The 25,270-nt window shown below is 40.8% G+C and overlaps 1 protein-coding gene across 6 annotated transcripts in view; it reads right to left on the bottom strand.

Moving 5' to 3' along the window:
• LOC136700423 (ribonuclease inhibitor-like) overlaps positions 1-25,270 on the bottom strand; it is a 64,863-nt gene that overhangs the window by 14,675 nt on the left and 24,918 nt on the right. For 4 of the 6 annotated variants that reach the window (XM_066675766.1, XM_066675767.1, XM_066675769.1 and 1 more), the window contains exons 3-12: positions 21,902-22,264; positions 21,590-21,679; positions 20,482-20,647; positions 17,283-17,456; positions 17,005-17,178; positions 16,697-16,870; positions 16,408-16,581; positions 12,906-13,079; positions 12,267-12,428; positions 8,423-8,469 (exon numbers count right to left, since the gene is read on the bottom strand). In XM_066675766.1, coding sequence (XP_066531863.1) covers positions 8,423-8,469; positions 12,267-12,428; positions 12,906-13,079; positions 16,408-16,581; positions 16,697-16,870; positions 17,005-17,178; positions 17,283-17,456; positions 20,482-20,647; positions 21,590-21,679; positions 21,902-22,264 — 1,698 coding nt within the window. Of the gene's footprint in view, positions 1-2; positions 136-8,422; positions 8,470-12,266; positions 12,429-12,905; positions 13,080-16,407; positions 16,582-16,696; positions 16,871-17,004; positions 17,179-17,282; positions 17,457-20,481; positions 20,648-21,589; positions 21,680-21,901; positions 22,265-25,270 lie in introns of those variants that run through there. The other 2 variants (XM_066675772.1, XM_066675770.1) reach the window with 2 other exon arrangements.

Consider the following 25,270-nt stretch of genomic DNA (forward strand, 5'->3'; position numbering starts at 1 on the left):
TCGTCAAGACACACACAGTCTGCAAAACAATGCCGTGGGGCTGTAAAATACATCAGTAGCACAACGAACCTGGAGACACACACAGTCTGCAAACAATGCCGTGGGGCTGTAAAATACATCAGTAGCACGAGGAACCTGGAGACACACATGAAAAGACGGCACGGTGTGGAGTAGCAGATGAGTCTAGCAGACAGTAGGATGGGTTACAGACCATAATTTTCACTGTGCACATCGTTAATACTGTACTTCTACTGTAACTGTTCCTCTTATGTTTTATACGTTTTGTATGAATATAGACAGAGAACATAACTGAATAAACTTTAATTCTCTGTCTGAATGTAGTGAATTACACAGTTTTATTTTATTTAAAATGGTTAATGGTTTTTCTCCATTGAAAACAACCAGATGAATACATCCCTCAGACTGTTACAGAGAGTAAAGCAGAACTGTGTTATTGAGTTAAGAAATAGTCTTCCGAACTCTGGATTAATTAATATTTAAAGACAGCACCAACACTTTCTATATTCACAGCCCATGTGTCTGCTTCTTTCTTCATTCATTTATTTCTTTATTGATGTGGATCACCACAGAATCACTTCTCTTTTGTGTTGGAAGAGTTTTAGTAAAAAGTCAAAACTATAAATGTGTCAGATTTTATTTTCAATAATTTATAGGTCCTTAAAAACACAATAAAAGTCTCTGTATAATGTTTGTAAATATATACAACAATCATAAAGAACAAAGAGAGAGAGGTCCGTTCATGAGCTTATTCTGACGGTTCTGGATAGGGTCCGGTTCCGGATCTGGGCCGAATGACTAATGTATTTTGTGTTCCAGAACACACTCTGTTTGTGTTTTATAGGTTTTACCGGCTGCTGTGAGTTCATTTACAAAAATACATTATTTCTACAATAAAATTAATAAAAGTCATAATTCTGTACCATTTACTGATCTTATTTTCACAAGTGTGTATTATTTAACTAGGTTTTCTAATCTGACCTTAAGTTATTCCCATGTTTCCATTTCTCCCACAGAGGAGTTTGAGAGAGAGCCACTGCAGGACTTTCCGGCCGACAGGATCGTCGTCTCCGGCCCCCTACCCACCTACAGACGAGGATGTGAGGCGTACAGCAGGCTCTTCGCACTCCACTCCTGGCTCCGGGTTTGGTGTGGCACTGTCGGCGTGGACTACGTCGACCACTGGGAGTGTTTTCGGGAACGTACTGCCCTCTACCGCCGGCTTCACCCTAGTCGTCTAGGTTCTGCAGTTCTCTCTGGGAACATCGAGGATGTTCTTCGCCAGGCTTGACTAACCCCACCCACCAGCACAAACCAGGCAAGTAGATTACACAGCGAACAGGTAAGTGATTTTAAGGATACACTTACAGATAATGGCCATTTGTTTGCCCATAGTAAGGGTATATCTACAAAGCTTACTTTAAGAAATATAAAAATTTGTTACAGTTTTAAGACTGTGTCTGTCCCCCGAATCAAATATAAACCCAGAAAATATCAAACAGCGTGCCCCAATAACCTAATCACTATTAAACCCTCAGAAACAGAGGGTAGTATCATCCCCTCAGACCTAAAGTTTGGCCTACTCAATATAAGAGCACTTAACTCTAAAGCAGTCATTATACATGAAATAATAATGGATCAGAAACTTGATGTTTTATGCCTTAGTGAAACTTGGGTCAGAAATGATGAATATTTAGCACTAAATCAAGCCACTCCTACAGGCTATAAATATGTACACAGCCCCAGACTGACAGGCAAAGGGGGTGGATTATGTATAATTTACAAAAATAATTTAATTATTAACCAAAAACATGGTTACAACTGTACTTCCTTCGAAATTATGTACATTAACATAATTAACCCCGCCACAAATAAGAACACTATCTCCTTATTAAACATTTATAGACCACCAGGGCCCTTTTCAGAATTTATAAAAGAATTTGGTGAACTAGCTGCTAATTTAGCAGTGTCGTGTGATAAGTTAATAATTGTAGGAGACTTTAACATTCATTTTGAGAAAAGTGATGATCCCCTAAAAAAGGCGTTCACATCCAATCATAGATTCTGTTGGTTTCACACAAAATGTATCAGGTCCTACTCATTATTGTAATCACACACTAGACTTGGTTTTGACCCTGGGCACGAACATAAAAAACCTAAATATTCTCCCTCAGTCTTCCACGGTCTCAGACCACTACCTAATTTTATATGAACTGAGTTTAGATATTAAAAAATGTACATGCCCACATTACTATCTAAAGCGCTCACTAACCCCATCTACAGCCCCTAAATTTACTGAAAACATCACTGATTTATTGACCTCAGTCAGTAGTCCAGCAGACCCACTGGAGCTGGACAGACTAACGGACTACTTAGATAACACTCTTCGATCAACTTTAGATAGTGTAGCACCGCTTAAGCGTAAAAAGCTACAACAGAAAAAACTCGCTCCCTGGTATAATGAAGAAACACTCACCCTAAAACAAACCGTAAGGAAATTAGAGCGGAAATGGCGGTCGACTAAACTGGAAGTATTTCACTGTGCCTGGAAAGACAGCCTTATCCAATATAGAAGGGCACTCGTCAATGCACGTTCAGCACATCTGTCCTCACTGATTGAAAATAATAAACACAATCCTAGAGCACTCTTTAATGTAATCTCTAAACTTACAAACAATCGGGCAGCTACTGATCCACAGATCCCAGCCATTCACACCAGCAATGCTTTTATGGACTTTTTTTAACAACAAGATTGAAAATATTAGACAAACAATAAATACCATATGACTAAATCCAGCCTGTCTGTCATCTGGTGTGGATGATATAGAACAAAACATAGAAGAAAGACTAGAGGACTTTGACCCACTACCACAGCTAGAACTGGAGAAAATCATCAACTCGTCAAATTGTACGACCTGCACCATGATGCAATACCAACAAAACTATTTAAAGAAGTATTACCAGTCATAATCAATCCCCTTTTAACAATCATAAATTCGTCCCTTAGACTGGGTCACATACCCAAAGCATTTAAACTAGCAGTTCTTAAACCCCTGATCAAAAAACCGAATCTTGATCCTAGTGTACTATCCAATTACAGACCCATCTCTAACCTTCCCTTCATATCTAAGATCTTAGAAAAAGTTGTGGCCCAACAACTTAAGTCATACTTGCATAAAAATAACATATATGAAAAATTTCAATCTGGTTTTAGGCCACACCATAGCACCGAAACAGCTTTAGTTAAGACAAACGACCTTCTTCTCGCCTCTGATCGAGGCTGCGTATCCATGCTAGTTCTACTAGACCTCAGTGCAGCTTTCGATACAATTGATCATACTATTCTGCTAGAAAGATTAAAAAACATGGTTGGAATAACAGGAACAGCCCTATCATGGTTTAAGTCTTACCTCACAGATCGCTATCAGTTTGTAAACGTAAATAATGTTTCTTCTACTCATACAAAAATGAGATTTGGAGTTCCCCAAGGCTCCATTTTAGGACCTTTACTATTCATATTATACATGCTGCCACTGGGCAGAGTTATTAGCAGGCATGGCATTACCTTCCACAGTTATGCAGATGACACACAGTTATACATATCAGCCAAACCAGAAGACAAACCTACACTAAAGAAAATGGAGGACTGTGTTAAAGAAGTGAAGCATTGGATGTCATACAATTTCCTTCTGCTAAACAGCGACAAAACCGAGGTTCTCCTTCTAGGTCCAAAACCTGCTATAAATAAGGTATCAGACTTAATACATAATTTTGACTTCCCTGTTCTCCCGAGCTCATCAGCTAAAAATCTGGGTGTTATAATTGATTCAGATCTATCATTTGATCAGCATATAGGTAACATTACAAAAACAGCTTTCCTACATCTTCGGAACCTCGCTAAGTTAAGAAATTCCTTATCCCTCCCAGATGCGGAAAAATTAGTTCACGCTTTTATTACATCAACATTAGATTACTGCAATGCACTTTTATCAGGATGCTCCAGCAGAAACTTGAGTAAACTCCAGTTAATTCAAAATGCTGCAGCCAGGGTCCTCACTAAAACTAGAAAATTTGATCATATCAGCCCAGTCTTATCGGCCCTTCACTGGCTTCCAGTTAAATTCCGTATTGATTACAAAATTCTTTTACTCACGTATAAATCCTTACATGGTCTCGCCCCTGAATACTTGCAAGACCTCATCACACACTATGAACCACCAAGATTACTCAGATCTCAGGGCGCCGGCCTCTTACTAGTACCCAGAATTCATAAGACTTCAGCGGGGGGTAAAGCTTTCTCCTACAAAGCCCTTCAGCTCTGGAACAATCTTCCAGCTAGTGTTCGGGACGCAGACACAGTCACTATGTTTAAGTCTAGGCTCAAAACACACTTGTTCAGTTTAGCCTTTGGCAACTAACCTCTGTCTAGTTTAAGGTTGTCATTTCAGGAACTCATGGACATGGGGAATCAGGGTAAACCCGGATGATGTGCTCACAATTTCTCTTGTTTGGAGTGGAAGGATGTCTTTGCCTGAGTCTTGGTTCCTCCCAAGGTTTCTTCCTCCAGCCTCGAGGGAGTTTTTCCTTGCCACTGTCGCCTTCGGCTGCTCGCATTGGGCTTTGATTTAAATGTTCTGTTTTGAAACTGTGAAACTGCTTTGTGACAACGTCAGTTGTAAAAGGCGCTATACAAATACATTTGATTTGATTGATTTGATTTCCCTGTTCCACTGGTTACTGAGGGTCTGGAGAGAAAACTCCCGCTAAAATCACAGGAAATATGGAGACGGACAAGTCCTTCACCGGTGCAGACCCCGCTGAGTGAGAAACCCCGTCCAATTCTGAGTTCCTCTGGAAGGAAATGAACCCTGGCCGTGTTTAAGGACCACTTCAGCTTCAAGAGCAAGAAAGGCCCCATCTTTATAGCGCAGTGTGAGCTGTGTTTACCGAGAGAGAAACAGCAGCTCCTAAAAACCCCACATCAGACCTGCGCCTGTAGAGTCTGTACAGAGAGGTTCACTCTTATACCGCCCCCTGTCCGCCGGCGGGTAATAAACCACTCAGTGTTATATCCGTCAGTGTATCTCAGGTGTTACAGCTCCAACATCGACAGAGACCACATTAAAGATTAAACTCTGCCTTTTATATAGAACTCCACTCGATAAATCAGTGTTTCTGCTCCAAATACACCTTTCCAGGAGAGTAATGTAAATGTATTAGTGACAGTACAGATATTCAGAGTTTTCACTGCTCCATATTTGAGTCAATGTTTACATCATACACCACTGGAACGGTCAGACTCTCAGGATCACGAGGATATAAGTCATTATAGTCTACAATGTAGGACTACGGAATTAACCCCGAAACAATACAGTTATCACACACTTCAGATCTTTTTCACAAAAACAAACCCGCAGCGCCTCGAAGCCTCACACAAACAAAGAGAAACACAGACTCTCCTCAGTGTGTCTCCTTCAAAACCAGACCAGTCTGAGTCTCTCCGTCAAACCGTTCGGGAGTAATCCTCATGTTGGTGTCAGGAGGACTGACCGAAACAAACAGTCCCCAATAAATAGTACACAACTCCAAATAAGAATTAAAATATGACCCCGTGGAGCTCTCACAGCGTCATGGAGCTTAGGCTCTCGGCTTTCAACGACACGTCAATCAAGTCTGTAGACCAATCAGGAGCAGAGTTATGGAGATGGAGGCGGGACAAACACAGACCCCTGCTTCAGAGAAACGCTTATGTTTTCAGCTCCTAACGGACCCAGACCCCACGAGAGAGACTCAAACGGTTTTATTCGGCGGCCACCAGCTCCACAAACAATAATCAAGTCAATAAACATGTTTCAAAGCTTAGATTTCTTCCCCTGGAGACACAAGTTTAAAGAGGAAAAAGTCCTGGGACTGTTGTAAATTGTGATTTCCTTTATATGAATTGTACCATTTCTCCTGGCGTTTGGACTGGTTTGGAGGGTCACACTCTCCCTAAACTCACCTCATCTGATGAGCTCAGTCTGTGAGACAAACATGGTTCATTTCACCACAGTGCACCAGGAGCTCAGAGGATGTTCATGGCCTGGTTGTTTAGGGCTTGTTTTACGACAGCGCCCCATGATGTGTTAGGACAGTTCTTCCTGTTTTCAGGTCCTGTTTCTGTTCTAGTAGATAATGATCAGTCCATGTGTAAGGTGCAGAATGGGGAATAAAGATGTGTGTCTCTCACAGACCCTCAGATCAGTCTGAGACCAGACCATATTCCAGATCAGACTTCATTCTGGAACTAGAGCGCTCAGTAAACAGCATTAAATCCAGACTGGTCTCCTCTCTTCATTTAGAAACCGTCAGAAGACAAGTTTACAACAGACTCATGAACTCTTCAGTTTACAGTCACTAACATTTACATTATTTTCACAAATCAGAACAACGCCGACATGTTTCTGTGGTTTTCATCAGATTCTGAGCACATTCAGATACACTTCAAGACTCTAAATGGTGTCTGTTACAGATTTGAAGGGTGTTCTGTGAAATTAAATGATGATAAAGCCTCTAGTTTATTCACTGCCTGAGCAGGAACCCTCCAGATTTGGGAATGGAATTTCAGGGACGGAAAATGGAAATAAGTCCTGGATCGGAATCTGATATGAATCTTTGTTTTGTTTTAATTCCTTTGTTGTTTGTTTGATTGTAAACATCAGCTTGTGTCTGTTTCAGTTTCACCAACAGAAATGGTCCAAAGATAAACTCCTGTTTCATTAAAATGAAGTAAACGTTAGTGATAGAAGGTCATATGACAGCAGACTGTCTTTATTATCAGTGTTTAGATCAAATTATAAGAGCCATTCAGACAGAGATAGAGGTGATTTCTGGAAGATCATTAACTGTCAGAGCTGTAGTTACGAGGGACTCTACATTCACGTCCAACAGAGATTTTCACAGTTGCACTATGTACACATTTTTATGGCCTTTTCACCAATAAAACATGGTCTTTCTGTCTTCTTTAGGCTGCTTACAGAAGAACGGATGCAGCGTGTAAAGTAACACAAGTGTAAATGTTCAAGTTTGCTCTGATCAGTGGAGGCTTTATACAGTGAACTGCAAATGGAAATCTCTGGCTCTGTTTGTTCACATTGTGGAATAAACCTTACATTTAATTAATGGCTGCTGATTAAATTTTTATTTTTGATGATTTTTTTAAGTGAATTAAATAAAACTTCACGCTGAGGGAGACACACTGCACGCTGAGGGAGACACACTGCACGCTGAGGGGGACACACTGCAGACTGAGGGGGACACATTGCACGCTGAGGGAACACTGCATGCTGAGGGAGACACACTGCAGACTGAGGGGGGACACACTGCACGCTGAGGGAGGACACACTGCAGACTGAAGGGGACACACTGCACACTGAGGGGGGACACACTGCACACTGAGGGAACACTGCAAGCTGAGGGGGACACACTGCAGACTGAGGGGGACACACTGCACGCTGAGGGAACACTGCACGCTGTGGGGGACACACTGCACGCTGAGGGAACACTGCACGCTGAGGGGGACACACTGCACGCTGAGGGAACACTGCATGCTGAGGGAGACACACTGCAGACTGAGGGGGGACACACTGCACGCTGAGGGAGGACACACTGCAGACTGAGGGGGACACACTGCAGACTGAGGGGGACACACTGCACGCTGAGGGAACACTGCACGCTGAGGGGGACACACTGCACGCTGAGGGAACACTGCATGCTGAGGGAGACACACTGCAGACTGAGGGAACACTGCACGCTGAGGGGGACACACTGCACGCTGAGGGAACACTGCATGCTGAGGGGGACACACTGCACGCTGAGGGAACACTGCATGCTGAGGGAGACACACTGCAGACTGAGGGAACACTGCACGCTGAGGGGGACACACTGCACGCTGAGGGAACACTGCATGCTGAGGGGGACACACTGCACGCTGAGGGAACACTGCATGCTGAGGGAGACACACTGCAGACTGAGGGGGGACACACTGCACGCTGAGGGAGGACACACTGCAGACTGAGGGGGACACACTACACGCTGAGGGGGACACACTGCACGCTGAGGGAACACTGCATGCTGAGGGAGACACACTGCAGACTGAGGGGGGACACACTGCACGCTGAGGGAGGACACACTGCAGACTGAGGGGGACACACTGCAGACTGAGGGGGACACACTGCACGCTGAGGGAACACTGCACGCTGAGGGAGACACACTGCAGACTGAGGGGGGACACACTGAACACTGAGGGAGGACACACTGCACACAGAGGGGGGCACATGGGTGGGTGGGGGGGTAGAAAAATCAGAGAGAGAGAGAGAGTTCAACAGGGAAAAAAGACAGAGGAGAGAATGAGAGAGAGACTTACATTTTCTCTGACTGGGTTTAATCCACTTCTCCCCTGAATTCTCTGTCCTGAAACGAACACACACACACACACACACACACAGAGGACAGAGTGTGATGATACAGAAGTAATAAAGAATAATCAGATTCGTGTCCTGTGATGGACTGGTGTCCTGATGAGTTTGTGCTGGTCTTTGTCCAGACGGAGGAAGGAGGTCGTCCTAATGTCCCCTTTATTCCTTAAGAGCTTTCAGAGGGGATGCTGGAATGGAAAAGTAGAGGGACACATTAAAATGATCCTCCTGGGTGTGAAGTGAAGACACAGAGGCTGGACGTGTCCTGTGTGTCCACTAAGTCCAGCTCTGAGTGTTTGTCTCTGGACCCTCAGGGACGTGAAGGTGAGGGGGGCATTTCTCTAGCTAACAGCACTCAGGCTGATATTGTGGGACCACCCCCAGAGGGAGACCATGGAGACCTGGGGGACACACTGCACACTGAGGGGGGACACACTGCACACTGAGGGGGACACACTGCACACTGGGGGGGACACACTGCACACTAAGGGGGGGCACACTGCACACTGAGGGTTGGAGCTGGCGGTGCGCGCGTGCAACATGCGTGCAGCGGCCGATCCGGAACCAAGCAGGCTTTTGTTTACAAAACGTAATTTTTTTCATTTTATTTATAATATATGGACGCAGGAACACCTGCAGTACGTATATATCACCGCCAGACACTGCTTCAATATCGCAAACAGGAAATATACAGTATCAGCGATGACCTCCAGGAGACGCTGCGGAACCTCTGCTTGCTTCGGAGGCCAGGCCCTGAAGCCTCGACGTTTCCTGATGCCGGTGGCCGGGGAAGGAGACGACGCAAGCGGTGTGAGGCGCTATACGGTAAGACTCGCAGTGGTGGATTATGTGTCTATATCAACGCTGAATGGTGTAAGAACTCTGTGCTGGTCTCTGCTTATTGTTCACCGTTAGTGGAGTTCGTGGCTGTGAGATGTAGACCTTTTTATTTACATTGAGAATTCATCGTTATTTACATAATCGCAAACTATATTCCTCCCGATGCAAACACAAAACAAGCGCTGTGGGAATTATACAAAGCCATAAGTGATTTCCAAAACACACACCCGGATGGACTGTTTATTGTTGCTGGAGATTTTAATCATGCAAATCTCAAGAAAGTGTTCCCTAAATTCCAGCAGAATGTGAACTTTGCTACGAGAGGAGTGAACACGCTGGATCTTGTTTACACAAACGTTCCAGACGCGTACAGGTCAGAGCCCCGCCCCCACCTCGGACACTCAGATCACATGTCTGTTATGCTAATTCATGCATACAGACCCATCGTCAGGCGATCAAAACCTGCTGCACAGTGAGGGGGACACACTACACGCTGAGGGGGGACACGCTGCTTGCTGTGTATGTTCTCGATGGTACAGCGGTAAAAGTTCACCAGTATCCTGGGAGACAAGTGTGCTTTCTTCAGACTCTCACCAGGTGAGATCACTGGAAATGTGGAGACCAAGAAACTTGAAATTGGACACCTGATCCACTGCAGTTCCGTTGATGTAAATGGGGGCGTGAGCTTGGTTCCTAGTCCGTCTGAAGTCCAAGATGATCTCCTTTGTTTTGAGCGTGTTTAGTACCAGGTTATTGTTATGGCACCACAAGGACAGATGCTGTACTTCATCCCGGTAGGCTGTTTCATTATTATCTGTAATCAAGCTTATCACCGTGGTGTCATCTGCAAATTTGACTATGGTGTTTGAACCATAGGCAGGTACACAGTCATGGGTGAAGAGAGAGTACAGAATCGGGCTCAGAACACAACCTTGTGGAACGCCAGTGTTCAAGGTGATGGTTGATGAATGAAGGCTGCCTAATCTAACAGATTGGTGTCTGTTAGACAGGAAGTTTAAAATCCAGTGGCAGAGTGATGTGCTGATGCCCAGTTGGTTGAGTTTGGATATCAGCATAGACGGAATCACTGTGTTCTGACAGTCCAGGTGGGTTAGTGCAGTGTGTAGTGCTGTTGAGATAGTGTCCTCAGTGGATCTGCTACTACGATAAGCAAACTGGTGTGGGTCCAGCGTAGCAGGCAGGCAGGATTTCAAGTGAGAAAGAACTAGTCTTTCAAAGCACTTGGAAATTATTGGGGTGAGTGCAACAGGTCGAAAGTCATTTAAGTCTAAAGCAGCACAGGGCTTAGGCACAGGCACAATGGTGGCAGACTTAAAGATGGATGGTACAGCTGCCTGGGCAAGCGAAAAATTAAAGATGTGAGTGAAGACACCCGTGAGTTCCACAGCACAAGCTCTTAGCACACAGCCAGGTACACCATCAGGGCCAACTGCCTTTCGTGCATTCACTTTGCTCAGCATGCAACTGATGTCCGAAGTGGAAAGTACAAGTGGGTTGTCTGGTGGAAGATCGTTTATAGAAGATATCTTGTTATAATGGTAATACGGTATACCGCTGTATTTAAAAATGTGGATGGTACCTAAAAATGATGTGCCAAATTTCTGTTCTGTTTAAGTATGAGGCCATAATGCTCATTCATGTGCATTTAAGAGAGCCACAGGGAGGGGGTGCTCTAAGAACTCACTGACTGGTAATGTCACACTCTGAGAATGGGAGGGGAACAAACATGGGCCCAGTAGCCTTCACTCGACTCTGTGTTCACAGCCATAAGGCTTTATTTCTAAATGTGTGTGATTTTGAGCCTCAGTTCGCTGAAAAATCATCTATGTGCTGAACCACACATGCCTGTTAGTTGGCCAGCTGTGCTTCTAAACAGTGTAGAACCATCTTATTTTGTTTATTTTACAATTTTTCTGTTCCTCCAGCAGCAGTTGCTGAAATTTGCTCTCTCAGAAAATATTTTTTTTTGTCATCAACACCTTTGTGAGTATGCACTGTTGGGCTGTGCTAAGCTAAGACCACCTGCGAAAAACAATTTTCTGCAAAAGTAAAAATTTTTTTTATGTATTTAACGAGTATTTGGACTTTTAAACCCCTCCCTTTGCATTAAACAGTCATTCTATAATGTTTTTCAGCTGGAACTACATGTGATATCCTACCAGTTTCTTTAATAGAGTAATTCCTAAGCTGTGATTTAGCATCAGTAAATTTCACTCAGATGTGGACATGAAAAATACATGTAGTGTACGTAAGAGATACTTGTAAATGATATATTTTGTCACCTACAAGCCTAGTCTAATACAGACACCGTCTGATCATCCTGGACACTTTATCATAAGTGGAACAACATATTCTGAGGGCCTTCATCCCTCCTGGGATTTTGTTTGTGCCATTGTATGAAGCCTGGGGTTAATCCAAGCTGATGCTGTTCTATGAAGACTGCAAATTTTAGATTTGGCTTGAGTTGTCAATACTCGGGTAATTTGGTGATTTATAATACACAGTTTTAACGATATCATAGATTACTTTACAGCACATAACCACAGGTTTTAGGGAGCTCTTGTACAACAGCTGTTTACCCAGGCACTCTGGTGTCCTCCATTGGAAGCTCCTTCAATGCCTGCCTATGAATTTGTATCTAAATGTATCTCTGCTATTTGGCCAGGTTGTATTTTCTCATGTATCCTAATACAGTTTTCCATTCTTTCTCTGACTGTCCAAGACAGGTTCATTCTTTAAGATCCTGGGCCAAGCTCTTGAAGGTTGTATCTGTTCACCAATATTTTGGGTGTTAATAGGGTGTGGGGGGCGGGGTTGTGTCTGTGCATGGTGTGGTGTTACTGTTTCACTGTTGATTCTTTTTTCTCAGCAATAACTTTTAACATATCAAAGTTTCTCTCTAATTCACTATTTCTATCTCTCTTTCCATACCTGAGTGTTCGTATTCTGCAGTGTGGATCAGAGAGCAGTCTCTCTCCAGACTCTCCTGGATGATTGTATGTCAGATCCAGTTCTTTCAGAGTGGCAAGCTTTGATTTCAGTGCTGAAGCCAGAAAGGAACAGCCTTTCTCAGTAATCATACACCAAGACAATCTGCAGAAAAGAGGAAAACAGAGAGATAATTGAAGTAAATAATTCACAAACAGACAAAAGCCAGCTATTTTCAAACACCGCCAGAATAAAAGGAACTTTTCTGCTTGTTTCACTTAAATGTATTTGATATAAATTCATCTAAAATGACAACATGCTATTTTTTATTGTCAGAAGTATGTTTGAATTCCTGAAAAGTTTAAATGCAGGAGAAAGAAATTCTGACATGATTCTGATGATGATTCTGACAAAGGTCTAGGGATAAAATAGAGTCTGTTATAAATGACAAAAAATAGTTTAAGAAAACAGCTGTATCTAGATGAGTGGTGTGTAGACGTTCATTAACAAGTTAAAACATCATCAATTTGACAGACAGCCCAGATCACTGGAAACAAACATCTTTGTTTTGAAATTAACAGAATTTCAGAGAAGCACTGAGTTTAACAGCTGAACATTTTCCATTCAGGAACAAATATTTACCTGAGTTTCTCTAGTTTACATTGTCGATGCTTTAGTCCTTCAGAGAGCTTCTTCACCCCTGAATCCTGCAGGTCATTTTTACTGAGGTCCAGTTCTCTCAGAGAGCAGGTCTCTGATTGTAAAGCGGACCCCAGATTTTCACAAGACTTCTCCCTCAAATCACACAGAGCCAGTCTGAAACCAGAGGAAATATTTTACAAGATAATTCTGATTCACGTAAGAGAAGAGGCTGTTCAGTCTGTTAAATGTAATGAACACTGGCTAAAACAGTGGTGTATAATGTTAAACTGCAGAATGTTTAGGTTCCAAGCTTTATTTGTAAACTCTGGGTTTAAAAATAATAATAAACCCACAATGTTCAGGATCTGTGCAGTTACCAAGAAATTTCCATGGAAATATTTATGAATCATATTTCAGAACTGAGAATTAAATCCTAAATATACAGATCACATTGGTATTAGACTGGAATGAGCCTGAGATTTTTTAATCCACCTTAACGATAAATGAGTTACTATGAAGTCTGAAGTAATAATAAACTTTATAAAACTTTATTGAAACCATATTCAGTATAATTCATTGGTTTTATGGACAAATTAATCTCTGTGAATCATGTAACTCAATGTATGTATTCATATTTAATGTTATATGGCAATATTTGATTATCAAATGTTCCTGTTTACATTCAGAGTTACAGGGAGAAGAGCAACAAAATGACCTTCAGCAGAATAGATTTCTTACTAACAATCATTCAATAGCACCATCATGATGGCTGTTCATCCTACATACAGTTACAGTACAGAAATACTGACACACACCAGCTACAACCATTTACTCCTACATACAGTAACAGCACTGAAATACTGACAGACACCAGCTACAGCCGTTTACTCCTACAACCAGTTACAGTACAGAAATACTGACACACACCAGCTACAACCGTTTACTTCTACATACAGTTACAGTACTGAAATACTGATACACACCATCTACAGCCGTTTACTCCTCCATACAGTTACAGCACCGAAATACTGACACACACCATCTACAGCCGTTTACTCCTCCATACAGTTACAGTACAGAAATACTGACACACACCAGCTACAACCGTTTACTTCTACATACAGTTACAGTACTGAAATACTGATACACACCATCTACAGCCGTTTACTCCTACATACAGTTACAGCACCGAAATACTGACACACACCAGCTACAGCCGTTTACTCCTCCATACAGTTACAGCACTGAAATACTGACACACACCAGCTACAGCAATTTACGTCTACATACCGTTACAGTACAGAAATACTGACACACACCAGCTACAACCATTTACGTCTACATACAGTTACAGCACCGAAATACTGACACACACCAGCTACAGCAATTTACTCCTACATACAGTTACAGTACAGAAATACTGACACACACCATCTACAGCCGTTTACTCCTACATACAGTTACAGCACTGAAATACTGACACACACCATCTACAGCCGTTTACTCCTCCATACAGTTACAGCACTGAAATACTGACACACACCATCTACAGCCGTTTACTCCTCCATACAGTTACAGCACTGAAATACTGACACACACCAGCTACAGCCGTTTACTCCTACATACAGTTACAGCACCGAAATACTGACACACACCAGCTACAGCAATTTACTCCTACATACAGTTACAGCACTGAAATACTGACACACACCAGCTACAGCCATTTACTCCTACATACAGTAACAGCACTGAAATACTGACAGACACCAGCTACAGCCGTTTACTCCTACAACCAGTTACAGTACAGAAATACTGACACACACCAGCTACAACCGTTTACTTCTACATACAGTTACAGTACTGAAATACTGACACACACCATCTACAGCCGTTTAGTCCTCCATACAGTTACAGCACCGAAATACTGACACACACCAGCTACAGCCGTTTACTCCTACATACAGTTACAGCACCGAAATACTGACACACACCAGCTACAGCAATTTACTCCTACATACAGTTACAGTACAGAAATACTGACACACACCAGCTACAACCATTTACTCCTACATACAGTTACAGCACTGAAATACTGACACACCCCAGCTGCAGCCGTTTACTCCTACATACAGTTACAGCACCGAAATACTGACACACACCAGCTACAGCCATTTACTCCCAATAGAGATACAGCACCGAAATACTGACACACACCAGCTGCAGCTGTTTACTCCTGCATACAGTTACACACTGAAATACTGACACACCCCAGCTACAGCCATTTAGTCCTACATACAGTTACAGTACTGAAATACTGACAGACACCAGCTATATCCATCTACTCCTACATAAAGTTACAGCTTCAAAAAAATGACAGACACCAGCTACAGCCGTTTACTCCTACATATAGATACAGCACCAAAATACTGACACACACCAGCTATAGCCATTTGCTCCTACATACTGTTACAGCACTGAAATACTGACAGACACAAGCTATAGCCATCTACTCCTACATACAGTTACAGCACCAAAAACTGACACATACCAGCTACAGCAATTTACTCCTACATACAGATACAGCACTAAAATACTGACACACCAACTACACAACGACTTATTTTTTCTGCAGATGGAACTAACTCTAAATTCAGGAGAGCATGAAACTGCATGAAAACAAACACAGAGTGAAAGTGATATAAATCTAAATGTTTGGTGACTTCAATAGACTTCAGAGTCGCCGAGAAGCTGAATAGGGGAAACTAATGCCCGACGCGTTCTGCTGTTCAAACACCAGTCCAAGCTTCAGTTGATGTTGCTTTATTTTATATCAAATCTTCAACATTCAAACATTAAAAGAATCAATGAATCAGTCCACAGACATCCACAATTAACAACGGTATAAAATCCAATTCAAGCAGTTCACAGGCAAAAAAAATGTTCACATCGGCCAAGGCTACAGTGTTTTGGACGGTCAGCAAAAAGTAGGCTTCCCCCATCACCCACTCACTTCCTCTCACCTAACAAGTGAACAGGTGATATTACAAACCATTACTGCCACCAACACCACGTGACCCAGTTAGCGCACGTCATCCCTTAGGTGAATTTTCCAAAGTCAAACAGTGAATTAAACTTACAGACAAGTTACATTTTAATCACATACAAATATTTTTTTTATCCTCAAACACATTGTTCCACCTTTAAAAATGTGGAGCTTCTCATATAACCAAACCAGAGAGAACAGCATTTCCCCACACTCATAGATATTTCCTTTAACTGTTGAACAAAAGTGGAGTGTTTATAGCAGAGGACCAGACTGGTACATTATTAATGATTAGTGTGAGATATTATTTACAGAAAGAGACACAGTCACCCTTAGGGACAGAAACACAGCATAGATAGGTGTCCAATTCAAACTGGATTTAGTCAGTGATTTTATAGAGTTTATATAGAAATATATAACTTCTGTTTTTACACTCAATACTAAATTCATAATAAATACCTGAGAGTCTCCAGTTTACAGTGTGGACTCTTCAATGCAGCAGAGATCTTCTCCACTCCTGAATCCTGCAAGTCATTTTTACTGAGGTCCAGTTCTCTCAGTGAGCAGTTTCCTGACTGTAGAGCTGAGCTCAGTATATCACAGGATGTATTAGGTATTTTACACACAGCAAGTCTGCAAAGGGAGAATAAATACAACAGATTAAAACCCCACTGTGAAAAATGGTTAATTTATATTTCTGTACAGTTTTTAATGTCCATCATTCCACAAAATAAACTGTATCACTGACCTGAGAGTCTCCAGTTTACAGTGTGGACTCTTCAGTGCAGCAGAGATCTTCTCCACTCCTGAATCCCTCAGGTCATTGTTACTGAGGTCCAGTTCTCTCAGAGAGCAGTTTTCTGATTGTAGAGCTGAGCTCAGTGTATCACAGGATGCATTAGAAAGCTGATTCATAGTAAGTCTGCCAATGGAAGAATAGATACAGCAAATCTTTCCCATCAGTGGAGAATGGTTTAGTTTAATTTTGTGCATAAAATTAGAAATCTATATTGTACATTGTGTTGGTATAAAGTTATAGTTAATATTAACACTGACCTGAGAGTCTCCAGTTTACAATGTGGACTCTTCAGTGCAGCAGAGATCTTCTCCACTCCTGAATCCTGCAGGTAATTGTTACTGAGGTCCAGTTCTCTCAGAGAGCAGTTTTCTGACTGTAGAGCTGAGCTCAGTGTTTCACAGGACGAATTATGTATTTTACACACTGCAAATCTGAAAAATTAAGAATAAATACAACTTACAAACCCCTCAGTGGAAGACAGCATATTTATATTTCTATGTTGCTATAATTCCACAAAATAAGCTTTAACACTGACTTGAGAGTCTCCAGTTTACAGTGTGGACTCTTCAGTCCTTCAGAGATCTTCTCCACTCCTGAATCCTGCAGATAATTGTTACTAAGGTCCAGTTCTCTCAGAGAGCAGTTTTCTGATTGTAGAGCTGCAGTCAAAGTAGTGATGGACTGTTCAGAGAGTTTACAGCCAGCAAATCTACAACAGAGAGCAAACACTGTGATTAAAACTGACACAGACAGTACAGAGTTACTGATCCAGGTTCAGTTTACTCTCTTCCTCTGAGTTCTACTCTTACAGCTTCTTACACCATGCTGTAAACCCACAGATAGACATGAACAGAACAAGTCTTCTCAGCTGCAGCATGTACAAATAGAAACATTAGGTTTACTTTAGTTTTCTGGTTTCAAAAGTTCTGTGTATAGTTTATTTTTTTACACTACATCTGGAAAATAGAACAACAAGGTGATATTATAGAAATGTTATTAGTGTTATGGTTTTGCCCACACTGTGTGTGTGTGTTTTAAATGTAGACCCATGCCACAGGCTGTTGTAGAACATTGTACCATTGAACAGCTTTAAGGCTATGGTGAAGTCTATTGAGTCCAGATTGTCGTTGCATCGATGATTTATACAAGATATATTTGTCTGAATAAATTTTTGTGTGGATTATTTGTTGTAACTGTGTGTTGGTGCCATTTTTAGCCAGGTCTCACTTGTAAAGGAGATCACTGATCTCAATGGGACTAACCTGTTTGAATAAAAGTTTAACCCCTTGAACTCTACTTATATAGGATTTTGCTATTCATTTTTTTCAGTGCCTCTTTCAGACAAAATAAATGAGTTTCTAATGGTATGCAGGGCACACAGATGCCCTCAGGCATTCATAAGTTATAAAGCTGAGAACACAAGTTGTGCTTTTACCCCGCAAACTGCGGGATTTGGGTAAATGTCATCTCAGTTGATAAAAAATATTTTGTAATATTTTTAATATGTTCAGGCATGAATATCCCCCTCATTAGAGAAGGAGAAAGCAAAGATCACAATGGGGCTCATTCATGAAACGTGAGCAGAACAAAACGGAAATTCTTTGTAAATCACTTTTCGTAAAAATGTCAGGATTCAATAATGTGCTTGTACTCTCAAAATATTCGTAGGTAAGAACAACATTTAAACCTGCTCCTGAAAACATGTAAAGTGTGTGTAAAGCATCTGACATTGCTGAACTTTAATTAAAAGTAATTAAATAGTAATTAAAATATATGAACTAAATAATTCAATAGTAAATAACACATTTTTAAAAAAGTCTAAAGAACTTTCACTCAGCAAATAGTCATCTTCGTAATAGAGCTTGTTATTCAGAGCAACTTCCAGTAGCTAAAGGGCCGCTGTTTGTTAATTTCTTTTTGTTTCGGATGTGGTCAGACAGTTACTTAATGAATGTGGATTTATTAATTATATTTTATTAACAGATAGATCTCTTCAGCGAGAATTTTAACGTCTTTACAGATCATACAGGTTTAGCTGACAGTGATGAAGGAAGGAATATCTGGTAGGAATAAAAGGATCTGGTTATAAAAAAATCCTATTTTTCTGACCATTATGAATTTGTTTATCTGAATAATAAATCCTCTAATCATACTTTAGTTAAATATGGTGTTCCACAAGGGTCAGTGCTTGGCCCTGTATTGTTCACACTCTACATGCTGCCACTGGGTAGACTAATCCGTAAGCATGGGATTCAATTCCACTGTTATGCTGATGACACACAACTGTATATTTCAGCCAAACCTAATGATGTTGCTTGTCTACGTAAAATAACAGAATGTCTAACTGAAATTAAAGACTGGATGATGCAAAAATTTTCTCATGTTAAATTCTGATAAAACTGAGGTCTTGTTACTAGGTACAGATACTCAGATACATTCACTCAGAAATGCTGCTATTAATCTTGATAATTCAACAGTAAAACACAATGCCATCATTAAAAACTTAGGGGTAGCCTTTGATTCGACTCTCACATTTGATACCCACACATCCAATACAGTCAAAACCGCCGCCTTCCACCTACGCAATATTGCCAAAATCCTTAAAAGATGCAGAGAAACTAGTGCATGCTTTTATAACTTCACGTCTAGACTACTGCAATGCGCTCCTGGCAGGGAGCTCGTGCAAAGCGTTACGCAAGCTTCAGTTAGTTCAAAATGCTCTCGTCCCTACACTGGCTACCTGTAAAATTTCACATAAAATACTCCTCTTAGCTTATAAATCTCTAAATGGTTTAGGCCCGCAGTATCTTACTGAACTTCTCATACCTTATCGCCCGTCACGTACACTTCGTTCACAGGATGCCCATCTACTCTTAGTTCCTCGCTTTAAGAAAAACACTGCAGGAGGAAGAGCCTTTTCTCACAAAGCTCCTCAACTCTGGAATAGCCTCCGGTTACTGTTCGGGGCTCAGACACACTCTCAATCTTTAAATCTAGATTAAAAACCTACCTTTTCAAACAAGCTTTTGGTTAATCATTCACTCTCAGGTTACTCCTTCTCTATTGGTGTTCGAGCTGGTTTTCATATCATCACTACTCATTAACCCTGTCAGCTAACCAGACTGCTTCTCTCTCTCTCTCTCTCTCTCTCTCTCTCTCTCTCTCTCTCTCTCTCTTTTGCCTGACCTGTGGAAGCTTTCTTTGCAGGACAACTTTGCCCCTGCTTTACCATTAACCTATAAACCCCTTTATTTTCCCCCTTGTCTGGTTTTCTTTCTCCTATCTCTCTCATGCTTCAAGACGCCCTGTTCCTGCTGCTCTCCTGGTGTTGCCCTGATCCAGCCCCTGACCCTGTGTGCCCTGTACAAGATCCTGGCCTTGTCTCACCTACAGTAACATGCTTGGCCATTCAATGTTGGCCATGTTTTATCTCAAATTATCTCTACACCTACTTTTACCTTTCACAGAATCACTGACCACCTCCTCCTTCCTCAGACTCATATATCACCAATATTCTACATTCACATTACTATAATGAGCCCTAGGCACATGTATAGAGGGAGAAAAATTCAACCTGACCATTCACATTCATGTCACATGCAAATGAATCAGATACGTGTCTGATCTAGGACCACATATGAAAGTGACTCAAATCTGATTCGACATGTTCACACAGCCCTGAAAATATCAGATTTTGTGTCTCCATTAGTTAATGACATGTAGGTGAGACTCACTGAGCTGTTCTGCAGTTAGAGATCGCTGGGATGAGTCTCTGATAACCCTCTTCTGATGTGCTGTATTTGTTCAGGTTCAGCTCCTTCCTCACTTTCTCTGAATGGAGACGGAGGAAGGCTATGACTGAGCACTCTGCAGGAGACAGCTGCTTTTTAGAGCGTCTGTCTGGAGTTAGAGAGAGAGAGGGGGAGACACTAAGTGACTGTAACTTTCTGAACAATCCACTGTTTTTCTTAAAAGACATTTAAAGTGTCCAGTGCTTGTGGGTTACTTATATTTTTATACTGTTGCTGTTTAATAAAAACCATGTACTGTATCTTTTTGGATGTTTAGTTTACTACATCATCTGAACACAGCAGCTGTCCCTCACACTGTGTGAAAATCTCATGATGAATGACCAATAGAAATCTGAGAGTTAAAAAGCTTGTTTCCTTCTCCTGTAAAGTCAGTGTTGTGGAGATTTTTGAGTGGGAGAAGAGGGTTGCATGGACAATCCAACAAAAGGGGCAGCACTTTGAACACATTTTATAAGTGGTCAGAAACTTCAGAGACTTCAAAATGGCCACCATGGTCACCACCCATCTTGAAAATTCCCCCACCTCTCATATACTATGTGCCCCATCAGGAAGTTAATATCACCAACCATTCCCATTTTATTAAGGTGTATCCATATAAATGGCCCACCCTGTATTTTGTTACAATAAATTCTGCTGTGTTATTGCATGTGTCCGCCTCAGTCAGTCCACGCGGTCGTGACAATGTGTCATTGTATTGAACTGATATCAATGTCTTGTTTAGATTTTATGGAATTAGCTACAAAAATGTTTAATAAAAATGTTGATGTATTGAATAGATGTTTCTCCTACTGTATGTTTCTATAATCCAAACATACTGTTGGGTTGTACTTATGATTCATCTGAACACGTTTAGGCTTTCACTGTGTGTCTAACACTAATGAAATATATTCTAGGCTGTCATATAATGCTGTCTCTAAGAATCCTGAAATTACACATCAGTATATCTTCTATTCATCCACAGGTGGATCCAAATATGGAAACTATAATTCATACAGTGTTTATATTTAAACATTATTCATTAAAATGTTACCTTTTATGTTCCACACTGTAAACAACACTAATGGAATGGAGAAAAGTGAAAAGCAGATGATGACAATCTTCCAGGCAGCAAAAGGATTTTCTGAAACACAGACCATGTAACTTTTACAGCAGGATAAACACAGTTCGAGTGATAGTTTGAGAATAGGTCAATCATCTCTAAAATGCTGTATTTAATTAAAAAATATGGATTTAATGATTACAGCATCCAGCAAAAACATCTTTCTGACAAAAAATGACAAAGCTGATGATTAATTAATCCATGAATAATGATAAAAAAAACTGATGTAGTGATTGTTCTTACCCTTAACTTCTACATACAGAATGATGTCATCATATGAGGATGTTGATGGGTCCTCAACAAAACATTGGTACAGTCCTTCATCAGAAGATCGGACTGAAGACAGTTTCAGTGATGTGTTCCCTTTCCACAGCTCTTCTATAAACAGAGCTGTCCTCCCTTTGTACGACTCCAACTGCTGCTCATTCCTGTCTCTAAGATCTTCATACAGATGCACCAGTCTGTTGGCTTGAGGCAGATCTAATCTTATCCACTCCACTGTCTTATCCACAGCACTGATGAGGGGTTGGAGAGAACAGGGCAGAACCAGGTCTTTATCAACTTCAACCACAAGAGGAGCACGTGGTCCAACTACTTTAAACTGCTCTGAAAAAAAAAAAAAAAAACAAGTACAATATGTTATAAGTGTCACGCCTACATCTCAGGACTCCAATTCCCAGAATGCACCCGTCAGTCACATGACTACCCACCGGTCTCCCTCACCAGAATTCTAATTACACACACCTGTTTGTCTCCCTATTTAAACCCATTTCAGTGAACTGGTCTCTGCCGAGTGTTGCTTTGGTTCACCCATGCATACAACGGTTTCTCTTGTATTCTGTCTGACGGTTTCTTGTTGCCTACTTCCTGCCTGTGTTCCCGGTTTACGTCTCCTGCCTTGTCCCTTTTGGTACTGTTTGTATTCTTTGGTTTTTGAACTCTGCCTGTTTTTGACTACGGTTTTTGCCCATCCTCTGAGGTACTGTTTGCTCCTGTTTTTGAACTTTGCCTGCCTTGTGATTACTCTTTTGGATAACGACATTAAAAGGACTATTTACTGTATTCCGCGACTGTCAGCTTTCTGTTATGTCCTGACAATAAGACATATTATATTTTGTTGTTTTCTAACCAGCTCTTAACACACAAATCAAAGGCCTTCTATTCACCATTAGACTAAGGTTTAATAACATAAAATAAACAGATATAATAATTTGTGTTCATCAAACATTTAGTGAAATTGTTTACAGTTTCTCAGTTCATGCTTTTTCTTTACTTCTTTGTAGCTTCTATCTTTAGACATGTGCTTCTTTATAAACATTTGCCTTTCCTCTACACTCTATCGACTGTTATATATATATATGCATACATTTTGTCACGTTCTGCCTAAAACCAAGTAATAACCCAAGCAGTCTTTATATTATCAACTGTTGTGTGTATTTGAGGCTGTAAGTAATAACCCATTTCAGTTCTTAGAACCGTTATAAATAAACTAAATTATTTGTACTGTTTAGTATTCCGCGTTATTAGAGTTAGCAGTAACTACTATTCATTCATACATGGTTTAAGAATCTGTTAATGTGATAAAAGAATTAGCTGCAGGTTTATTAAGCACAATACTTGAAGAGAGGTCAAAACCAGAAATATTACAAAACCTGAAAATCAGTGCAGCGAGACAAACATGTACAAAAAGAAGACAAACAAACAAACAAAAGAGTAACAGACAAAAAGTGAGAAAATCACAAACATATTTCAGAAAAAGAAAGCTCAGAATTGCAGAAGTAGCACACACAATACTTTGCAACTATGAAAACAAAACTAAGAGCACTAAGTAACATTCAGTTCAAGGTCGCCGTGTGTCTGGAGAACACACCACTATTGCACCACTATTTCACGTCATGGCATGGTGGCACGGTGGCTTAGTGGTGAGCACCTTCACCTCCCAGCGCTGGGATCTTGGGTTCAAGTGCCATCTGGGTGGAGCTTCCATGTACTCCCTGTGTTTGTTTGGGTTTCCTCCAGGATCTTTGGTTTCCTTCCACAGTCCAAAAACATGGGCGTAGGGTGAATTGGTTTCTGTAATAACTGTCCTGGTGTGTGAATGTCTCTATGTATGTGTGTGTGCCCAGATATGGATTGGCGCTTTGTCCTGGGTGCCGGATGCAGTCCTCCAGGTGGAAGGTGGTTCCTGGTCGAGAGTATACTGTGAATGTTTGGCTGCCACTTCTCACCAGTGTGTGTTGAATGGAATGGCATTCTGAACGGTGTTGATTGTAAAGCGTACTTGGGTATCTAGGAAGGCAATGTATAAGTGTAAAAATAATAATAATAACACCAACTATTCCGATGGTATCATTAGTGCGGTATTTCTGGTGTTATATATGATGACCTTATCATTAGTGCGGAATTTCTGGTGTTGTATATGATGACCGTATCATTAGAGCAGTATTTCTGGTGTTAAATTATGATGACTGTATAATTAGTGCAGTATTTCTGATGTTGTATATATTGACCATATCATTAGTGCAGTATTTCTGGTGTTGTATATGATGACCTTATCATTACTGCAGTATTTCTGGTGTTGTATATGATGACTGTATCATTAGTGCAGTATTTCTGATGTTGTATATAATGACCATATAATTAGTGCGGTATTTCTGGTGTTATATATGATGACCTTATCATTAGTGCAGTATTTCTGGTGTTGTATATGATGACCTTATCATTAGTGCAGTATTTCTGGTGTTATATATAATGACTGTATCATTAGTGCGGTATTTCTGGTGTTATATATCATGACCATATCATTAGTGCAGTATTTGTGGTGTTATATGTGATGACCTTATCATTAGTGCAGTATTTCTGGTGTTATATATGATGAGCTTATCATTAGTGTAGTATTTCTGGTGTTATATATGATGACCTTATCATTAGTGTAGTATTTCTGGTGTTATATATGATGACCGTATCATTAGTGCGGTATTTCTGGTGTTATATGTGATGACCTTATCATTAGTGCAGTATTTCTGGTGTTATATGTGATGACCTTATCATTAGTGTAGTATTTCTGGTGTTATATATGATGACCTTATCATTAGTGTAGTATTTCTGGTGTTATATATGATGACCTTATCATTAGTGTAGTATTTCTGGTGTTATATATGATGACCGTATCATTAGTGCGGTATTTCTGGTGTTATATTTGATGACCTTATCATTAGTGCGGTATTTCTGGTGTTGTATGTGATGACCTTATCATTAGTGCGGTATTTCTGGTGTTGTATGTGATGACCTTATCATTAGTGTGGTATTTCTGGTGTTGTATGTGATGACCTTATCATTAGTGCGGTATTTCTGGTGTTATATATGATGACCTTATCATTAGTGTAGTATTTCTGGTGTTGTATGTGATGACCTTATCATTAGTGTAGTATTTCTGGTGTTGTATATGATGACCTTATCATTAGTGCGGTATTTCTGGTGTTATATATGATGACCTTATCATTAGTGCAGTATTTCTGGTGTTGTATGTGATGACCTTATCATTAGTGTGGTATTTCTGGTGTTATATATGATGACCTTATCATTAGTGCGGTATTTCTGGTGTTATATATG

Source organism: Hoplias malabaricus, chromosome 6 (assembly GCF_029633855.1).
Source record: "Hoplias malabaricus isolate fHopMal1 chromosome 6, fHopMal1.hap1, whole genome shotgun sequence".
NCBI classification, from domain to species: Eukaryota; Metazoa; Chordata; class Actinopteri; order Characiformes; family Erythrinidae; genus Hoplias; species Hoplias malabaricus.